Here is a 9,807-nt window from a genome sequence, read left to right on the forward strand (position 1 = left end):
TTTTTTTTTTTTGTTTTTCCCCAACAGAAACAGAAAACGTAATAATATTTAATTACAACCCAGCTCCAGCCAAAACATTTGCTTTAGTTTTGAATAGAAAGAGTAAGGGTAAAAAAACTTCGGCCCGTTCACACTGCTGCGGTGCAGCTGCCATGTTTTCATCAGGATTGGTGTCCTTTTAAAAGTGGACTGATGTCTAGGGATGCAACAACTAATCGACATAATCGATTATTGAAAAAGTTGTCAACTTTTTCACTCATCGATTAATCGGCTTTTGATTGGTTGGCCCTGTTCACGGCTCCACATAGGCTGCGCGCCACACCTCCTCCCCCACCTTGTGCTCGCCGCTGCCAGACCCGCCCGGCTGCATCCACACGCCGAACCTCCTCCCCGCCTTGCCCGCCCACATCCATGATCGGCACAAGGACGCGGGGAGAAGTAAGGAGGAGCAGGTGTGGGAGGGTGGATGACCGTCACCGATAGACAGGCCCGATCTCAGAAACAAGTTGCTGGAAGACTGCTGAGGTAAGCCTACACTTTCCCACACATGGTGCTCTATAATGTATTGCTGGGATTTGTATTCCTCTATAGCTGATGGTACATTGCGCTGTATATACATGGGAATACAAATCCCAGCAATACATTACACACTGTATGTATAATGTATTGCTGGGATTTGTTGTATTTCTATATAGCTTGTGACATTCTGCATTGGGCTGTATATAGGACTACAAATCAAGAAATAATACATTATACAGCGCAATGCGGAATACCACCAGCTATAGAGGACTACAAATCCCAGCAATAGTACATTATACAATGGTGCAATGCCGAATTCCACTACCTATAGAGAACTACAAAACCCTGCAGTAGTAAATTTTACAGGCAATGCAGAATACCGCCAGCTATAATGTACTATTGCTGAGATTTGTTGTATTCCTTTATAGCTGGTGGTATTCTGCATTGTGCTGTATAATGTACTATTGCTGGGTTTTGTAGTCCTCTGTAGGCGATGCCATTCTTCATCATTGCTGTATAATTTTACATTTCACTATATTGCACACCACACTTTTTTTCTTTTCTTTTTTTCTACCACCGCTCCAAGCTTGCTCCTGTGATGGACTGCAATCTCAATACAAACTAGTAGTCCATCACTGGAGGCATTTTTTAAAATGTATTTTATTTTGCATCCGATTAACCGATTAATCGAACTTAATAATCGGCTAACTAATCGATTTTGAAAATAATCATTAGCTGCAGCTCTACTGATGTCTTCTAAACTCTGTACAAAATTAAAAATGTCAAAGTACAGCTGGGGCTTAAATGTTTCACCTGAAATTGTCCGAGTGCAGTGTGGACCATGAGTTTTCTTCAGTAGGGAACGTCCCTAGAACATGCAAGTTCATATTTCTGTTCTCCTGTGCAGGCATTGCAGAATGAATGACTTTCCCTTTCTAATTTACAGGTGGAATCTGACATCTTGCGGGACAAGTGTGGCAAGTTCTGAATGCAGCGAGGAATTATTTTCCTCTGTATCCGTCGGGGATCAGGATGATTGCTATTCCCTTCTGGATGACCAAGACTTCACTTCCTTTGATCTTTTTCCCGAGGGTAGCGTATGCAGTGATGTCTCATCATCCATCAGTACATATTGGGACTGGTCTGACAGCGAGTTTGAATGGCAGGTAATTTGCAGACTGACAATTTAGAGGTGAAGCTCACCTAGATCTCATTAGGATGGCTCCTGCTGATTGTTATGCATTTCACTTTTCATTTTTGACATATAAATTAGCCTTTTTTGGGGGAGGGGAATGAGGGTTGAGCTACTACAGAAACCTGTGTGTGTGTCATACTGTAAAAGTGTGCGGCAATTATTGAAAACAAAATCAGCAAAATAGAATATATGTTCCAATAAACAAATGTAACGTGTAATCGTGTGTGGAAAGGAAAGCACTCTACTCCTAAAATTCAGGGCGGTCTATAATGCATACTATGACAGGACCTCTAATGGTTGCTCTGGGACACATCTCTCCCTATACACTCGGTCTCCATCTTTATCACAAAGGGTGATGGTCACTGGCTATTGGGTAAGAAAAGGGGAGAAGGGGTGGCCCACAGTGTATCTGTTATAGATTGTTTTGGATCTTTGGGGTGCTCTGCAAATAAACTAGTCATTTTTGCTTGCATTGTGTTTTAAAAGAGAACTATGGCCAAACCTTTTTTGGCTGTAGCTCTCTTTAGCTCTCTTTAGCTCTCTTTAGTTCTCTGTAGTTCTCTTTACTAGAGCTGCAGCTAACGATTATTTTCAAAATCGATTAGTTAGCCGATTATTAAGTTCGATTAATCGGTTAATCGACTAATGTCCTTATGTGACCCAGAACTCAGCATATAGCGCGGTATCGCCTGCTATATGCTGACAGCGCAGAGCCGCGCTGCAGCCTGGAAGGATCCCGCTAATATTGTCGTGATCCACCCTGCTGAAAGCTGGCTCTGCCTCTCTAGAGCCAGAGCTAGCTGTGCCCGCCCCCTCCTCAATCTGTCCCCCCCAGTCAGTGCTGGCAGAAAGGGAGAGGGGAGGGAGGAATCCCTGCAGGGAGTGATGACTAACAGTCTCTGCAGGGAAAAGATCGCTTTGTTTTTGCTCAATTCTCGATCAGTAGAGCTGCTCCGTGACAGCTGCAGTGTCACACATCGGCTCCAAGTATGAGGATGAGTGTATTTCACTCTATCCATAATCCCCTTTAACTTGACCAAGTGCATAGGAACATTTTGAGTAAACCATTTGTCTTCCAGACGTTGTTAGTGAGAGCTGAGTAAAGCTTACCATCTTCTTTCTCTTTAGTTACCTGGAAGTGACATAGCCAGTGGTAGCGATGTGCTATCTGATGTCATACCCAGCATTCCCAGCTCTCCCTGCCTTCCCTCAAAGAAAAAGAACAAACACCGGAATCTGGATGAGCTCCCTTGGAGTGCTATGACAAACGATGAACAGGTAATACCACATCAACCACGGCACTGTATATATTTTCATCTGTGATTTAGAAACATGTAGGTTTCAATACACTCGAGATTTTTTGCAAATCTTTCTGTACTACTTTGGAGTACTAGTTGAGTAGACCGTTATTCTAGATATAAATATTTGTGTCTCCATCCTGCTGGTGCTGCTTACCCCCTCTACATTCATCTATGATTTTGTAATTGATTTGTGCATTAATGCTTGTACTACGTGGCAGCTCTTCATTCAACGTGAACCTAATCGAGCTCTAGGAGTACACACCAGACACTTATAGGTGTCTGTATATCAGGTCCTTCCTCTTTGCACACTCTGGGTGGCCAGAATGCCTGAGCACTTAGCGAAACAATTTCTGGGTCCCATGAGCTTTGTCTAATTCCTCCCCATTTATCTAAGACTTGTTATTGGCCCATTATTTACAGGACAACCTTACTGGCCAATAGCGTTTATGACATAAGGAGATGGAAAGGGGTGGGACCAAACATCTGATCCAGTTGACCCAGCAAGTAAGGGCCTAGTCACACCAGACATTGCACTAGGCGTTGATCCCAGCACATCGCACTGTTTTTGTTGTTGTTTGAACTTTATTGCAATGTCACAAGTTTTATTTTCATTCAGTTCTACGGGCACAGCGGGGTACCGCTTCGCTGAAAAAACAGCGTGCCATATTTTTAATTTTTTTTTCCCCAGCACACGCCCCTTTGTTTCCATCGCAATGCGGTGGTGTGAATCGAGTCCGTCCATGACAAGGCAAATTGTCTTGTCTTGTATTGGGGCAGCGCTGGAAACAAGGACCAGCGCAGCACCAATGCAGATGGTGTGAATGGACCATAAGGGTTTTTCTGAGCATCTGGGGTTCTTAATCTTTGCAAGTTCTCAAAAGATAGGAGCCAGCAAGAATGCAACATATTAACTTCTCAAACCCCTGTAGCAGCATTTAATTTCTACCCATGTCCTTCCCCACAGCAGCCTTTTATACATTTCTCTTATTTCTGCTATGCCTACTTACCAGAATGGCCACCGGAGTGTCGTGTGTTTTGCTCTATATGACTTATGGCCAGTACTTTGGCAGTGTTCACAAGTAGATCTGCTATGTCCGTTTTCATAGTCCCATTTACACCAGCCCCACCCCTATTCATTTCTTTAGCATGCAGTGTGCGTGTACAAGAATAAATGAAATCCTGCCCAGTTATACACATATTTAGTTTGTTGACTGGCATTTTATGTTTATATTATGTGCCTAAAAATTCAGTGACATTTGTGAGTTTTGTGGTTTACTGATACTCTAATCCTTTGAGTTCTTGTTCTCTTAGGTTGAGTACATTGAATATCTCAGTCGAAAGGTCAGCACAGAGATGGGTCTACGGGAACAACTTGACATTATAAAGATAATTGATCCTACAGCGCAGATCTCCCCTACAGACAGCGAATTTATCATCGAACTGAACTGCCTGACTGATGAAAAGCTGAAACAGGTTTGTTGGGCAGCTCTTATATTTCCAAAACAAAACAATGAACTGTAGATTGCACCACAAATGTTTATAAAACACTTTCTCCAGAAGAATGCACTCCAGATAATGGACATTGCTCTTGTTTTTGATTTCCAACCAGTAAGGTTGTGGACATGGTTTGCTAAGTCATCATACTTTAGCGTGTGTTTGGATCTGTGCACACTGGTGACTTTAAGCTTGGATTGTATTCCTAACTGAGAGATAGAAGCACAATACTTTTCTTCTTTTACTTTTCTGTTTGTCCCATAAACAAGTACAACAATTCTTAGGTTGCTTCTTTAATTTCCTGTCCTGTTTTAAAAAAAAATACATTGTACAGTTTTGATACTGGTTTGATACCGATTTTCTTAAGTTGTAGATGGAAAGCAAATGAAAAGTTTGGGGTTCATTTTATCAGGTCTCCGTCTGCCATCAGGTCTCTTTCTGCTATTTGTCTTGTGAAATAACTAGAGAACATGTAACAGTTGGGAGAAGTCTAAGTAAAATTTAAATCACTGTTTATAAAAGAATAATTCATAAATGGACTGCCGGTAAAGAAAAAATCAAACCATAATGAAATAAACTTATGTTTCTTCTTATTATGAAACACATTTCTTGACAATTTAGGTTTTACATAAAACATTTAATGGGGACTCTGTCATGAAAGAAAACTTTAGGTATTCATTGCTGACCCTCTCATGAATATACTGCCCGTCTGGCTATCACAGACATCCTTGGCCTTCAGTACTTTCTAACTCGTAAACTGGGAACATGTATTCAGACTGGGTCCTTAATGTGTCCCCCAAGATAGTCTCTAAAGCTGGCCTTACACGTGAAAAGGTTATCTTTTAGTCTGTTCTGACTTTGGTGCAGATGCCAGCTGGTCAGCCTCTAGAGGGGAAGAATGGTCAGTGGAACAGTTCTGAATACTTTGCCCAATTTCTGTGCTGGTGGCAATATCTTGCCTATCCACCCATGTATACCTGTGAAATCAGAAATGCAAGAGTTCTTTTGAATTATTAGTAGATCTGATTAAAACCTATATGGGTTCTGCCTTGTAGATTTGGTTTAGGTCTGTATGCTTCCCTCTCTCCAATTCGTATAACCATTATGGCTTCTTGTATTTTCTCAGGTCAGGAGCTACATCAAGGAGCATAGTCCTCGACAGCGATCCACACGAGACAATTGGAAAAGGACCAGTTATAGTACAGCCAGCACAAGTGGTGTGAGCGGAGCCAGCGTGAGTAGCAGTAGTGCTAGTATGGTCAGCACAGCCAGCAGCACGGGTTCTAGCGGGGGTCACTCGGCTTCTAACTCAAGTGCCAACATGAGTCGGACTCACAGTGACAGCAATCTGTCTGCCTGTGCAGCGGAAAGAATAAGAGATTCAAAGGTAAGAATCCTTCTCTGGTTTTCAATCTTTCCTGTAAATCGTTTGTTGTATATGTAAATGAGGCCAACTTAAATATTCATTAACTTCTTTTAAAGGAGTAATGTACACACTTTGCTGATCATAAGGAAATGTTGGCCATGTTTTGACTTGTTTCTATTTTTATTGGCCAGTATTTGTGGCATTCCTGTCATCCAGTACATGTTAGCATTGGGTAACAGCTGGGCTGTCAGTGGAATACCAAAGCTGTAATTAAGGTCAAATACAATCTTCCTTAACATATTTTTAAGGAGTAATGTTCACACTTTGCAGATAATAAGGAGATAAATGGTCATCTTTTTAAAAGTTTCCATTTATAGGGAAAAAAAAAGAATTTAATTGACTTCTAATACACTTGGTGTAATGCTGAGTTTCTTTGCTCAATTTTAAGTATAAAACCCTTTATAAAAGCATTACCACCTGGTTTGTATCACCTTATTTTGGTTGCTTCTTGACATTTGTTTCAGCCATTATTCCACTTGTATCTTTTTTGCTTTTTAAGACTTCCCCAGATCACTTGTTTATATGCATTTTTATATGTCAGTTTTGCAAGCCATTTTAAACGCATATAAACACACCCTATTGTAAATGGGGCCTTATGATTTCAGTTTACAAGCAGAAACTTCCCTGAATCTTCCACAAGTACCAACTGGTTGAGAACATGTGGTACAATGTGGTCATAATGTGAATAATAGTCATTTAAAATATGAAATGAATGTAAACCTTTGTGAAATTATAGTTTCAACAAGAGATCCACCCACTGTTGTGTAGCTAATGTAATATGAAAAATTGTCAAATCTCTGCCAAAGGCCTCAGATTGCCTCTCAGCAGTTGGAATTCATGCAGTCATCTATTTTAAAAAAATAAGTGTGTGCGTGTGCATACACAAGTAAAGGATGGACACCGGCACTCCAAAGCAAGTTCAGTACGTGTTTATTAACGCACTAGTTGCAAGTAGAACACTCTAAACAACGCTTCGGGGTCTCACAGAATCCCCTTCATCAGGCAAACAAGTGAATGAAGGGGATCCTGTGAGACCCCAAAACGGTGTTTATAGTGTTCTACTTGCAACTAGTACGTTAATAAACACGTACTGAACTTGCTTTGGAGTGCCGGTGTCCATCCTTTACTTATATTTTGTCGGAAAGCCACCTGCTGCACCCACCTTCCATTTTTGGAGCAGCGGCTCTGAGTGCGATGGGTGCACGGGCTGTGTACATGCATGCATACACACACATGATTTGGGACTTTGCAGGATACATGTACCAAGAGATATATGACCATAGCTGTATCTTTCTTCCAAAATTATATTGTTTGCTTGTTTGAAACAGGCTGCCAGGCTCCCCTGCAAATAGTTTCTAAACTGCTTCATGGTTACCTCTGTTTTCGACAAATGGTGAGAAAAGCTATTCTCTTCTGTAGCACCTTCTTGGTTCTATTTTTTTCTTTCATTCTTGCGGCAGGGTACGATCTATGTCTTGGAAACGCACCTTGAGCGGTTCATGTGCTATCACACACAATACTAGTCAGTTTAAAGCTGTTTTCATAATAACCTGGTTCACAGAGCAATCCTTTTTTAGCAGGTTCACTAAACGATTAGCAAAAGGAGGTCTGCGTTTTGATTCTGGATATCACTGCCTGTCCTTAGTCTTTCATTCAAATATGTGACGCTGTGCTGTCACCCAACACAACAGTCATTAGTCTTTGCTTAGTGCAAATAAGTGGTAGGAAATGTTGTTTCTATGCTTCTTTGTACCTTGAATTACATTGTATACTATGTGCTTTAATTTAGAAACGATCAAAACAGAGAAAACTGCAGCAGAAGACATTGCGGAAGAAACAGCTGAAGGAGCAGAGGCAGGCTCGGAAGGAGAGACTCAGTGGTTTGTTCCTAAACGAAGAAGTGTTGTCGCTTAAAGTTAATGAGGAAGATCACGAAGGAGATGTAGATGTACTCATGTGACATGGGTGAAAATAGCAGTGTTCTTAAGTCTCTACAAGGCCAGGGTATTTAAGTCAAATAAAATATGCATAAATGGGGTCTCCTATCCTATTCCGTAGGTTCTAAATTTGGGGTCTCTCAATGTGTGCTCTTGCCTGTGTTTGTCCTGCTTGCCACTGAATTAGAGTATAGAAACTAGTTTGGATTTCGTCTAAAATCTTTCAGTTCATCTTTAACCACAGATCCTCTCTCTCTTGTATTGGGTTAGTCATCAGTTCCCCTGCAAGTTGTTCTAGTTCTCATCAGGGGTGTTACCTTTTCATGGCAATGAAAGTAATGTATGAATACAGATACTCAAAAAAAAAAACCAGACACACGTTTGTGTTTAAACTATTCATTTCAATTGGCCTACTTAATTGGTGTAAATGCAAAAGATTTGCAGATTTTTTTTCTTCTTAACAATAAGCAATATGATGATAATGGAATCCATTTAAATGAAGAGCTTTTACATGTTAGTTGTGCTTTACTGTTCTAAAACGCATGAGTTTTACTGCTGTAAAACACACAAGTGAGACTGGACCATCATATAGGTTACTAATTATTGCGGCTGTACCTCTATCTGCTATGCACTGCACTGTAAAGACTAGCTTACATAGGCTCTAGTTTGTGCAGACTCATCTGAAAATAAGTGTGCATAGAAAGTATTTACAAAGCTTCAAGCCAGTTGTTTTAGTCTGGGAGTGTTGAGAAGTGACCAATCGTAATGGGAAAACTGTTTCTTTCAACAATCTATTAGCAGGCTTTCTGAAAGCTATGGGTTGGGATAAAGCTTGATAAAAGCCTGCTGATGACTTGTCTAAAGTGACATTCAGCACTTCCATTATGATTGACATTCAGCATTCTTTCATTTAAAGGCCTCAGGAAAGCTGCTTGAAGTTTGCTAAATGCTATATGCATGCCTTGTTAACACTTGCTGTATACATTACTATTAAGACTAACCTTTACAAGCTTACAAAATAACTATGGGGTAAACTTTTTATCCCAGAGTTCTCTTTATGCTAATGTCCTCCCATGACCCAAAGCTCAGTATATAGTGGGCTATAGCCCGCTATATAATGAGAACGCCGTAGTCGGGATGGATCCCGACAATACTGTCAAGATCCACCCAGCTGGCTAATTGACCACAGGCTCTGCCTATCTCGAGGCATAGCCAGCTGTGCCCGCCCTCTCCCTCATCCATTCCTCCAGTCAGAGCTGGAAGATCAGAGAGTGGAGTGGGGGAATCCCTGGGGGGAACGGTGACAGACAGTCACTTCCTGACCTATAGAGTGGACGTGTAACAGTTTAAATATCACATGTTGGCTCTAACTATGAGGATCAGTGTAAATAACTTGCCTCTTAGTTCTCCTTGATTCACAGTGTTCCATGTGTATGCAGTGTCATGGTAATGCACATGTGTAGGTGGAAATAATAGGATTTCTACTTGACATGCATTTTCAAGCAGCAAAATGCAAGAGTTTTGCTGGATTGAAATAGACAAGTGTAAAAAGGCCCTAAAGTGTACCTGTAGGCAAAGTTTTAAAAAAGAAATGTATGTACTATGGCAATAGAATCAACACAGCAATGTTCCCCCTGTAACACAGTTTTGTTACCTGTTGATCCTGGCAGTAGATCCTTTATCTTTTATATTAACTGTAATAGGCCAAGCTGTCCATCAAAGATGATGGATATTCACATTTACTGGAATACCCTTTCTCAGTTGCTGAATGGTCAGAGCAGCTGTCAATCAAACCACAAGGGCATTGCTTGCAGTGAGCTGGATGAAAGCACAAACAGACTACCGCCCTGCAGAAATGGGAGCTGGTAAAAGAAAAGGCCTCAGAGTGTAGCAACTGGCAGGATCAACCTTTCCTGACATTACAGCTATACCTCA

At 41.1% G+C, this 9,807-nt stretch overlaps 1 protein-coding gene across 1 annotated transcript in view; it reads left to right on the forward strand.

Annotated features, from left to right (window-relative positions):
• Positions 1 to 8,090, forward strand: part of FAM199X (family with sequence similarity 199, X-linked) — a 14,884-nt gene extending 6,794 nt beyond the window's left edge. Inside the window, exons 2-6 of the mRNA XM_018570040.1 lie at positions 1,466 to 1,685; positions 2,843 to 2,992; positions 4,327 to 4,488; positions 5,636 to 5,896; positions 7,725 to 8,090. Of these exons, the coding sequence (XP_018425542.1) occupies positions 1,466 to 1,685; positions 2,843 to 2,992; positions 4,327 to 4,488; positions 5,636 to 5,896; positions 7,725 to 7,895 (964 nt within the window). The 3' untranslated portion in view covers positions 7,896 to 8,090. The remainder of the gene's footprint in view (positions 1 to 1,465; positions 1,686 to 2,842; positions 2,993 to 4,326; positions 4,489 to 5,635; positions 5,897 to 7,724) is intronic.
• The last annotated feature ends 1,717 nt before the right edge of the window (positions 8,091 to 9,807 follow it).

Source organism: Nanorana parkeri, unplaced genomic scaffold, assembly GCF_000935625.1.
Source record: "Nanorana parkeri isolate BGI_ZX_2015 unplaced genomic scaffold, ASM93562v1 scaffold1445, whole genome shotgun sequence".
In the NCBI taxonomy this organism is placed as follows: Eukaryota; Metazoa; Chordata; class Amphibia; order Anura; family Dicroglossidae; genus Nanorana; species Nanorana parkeri.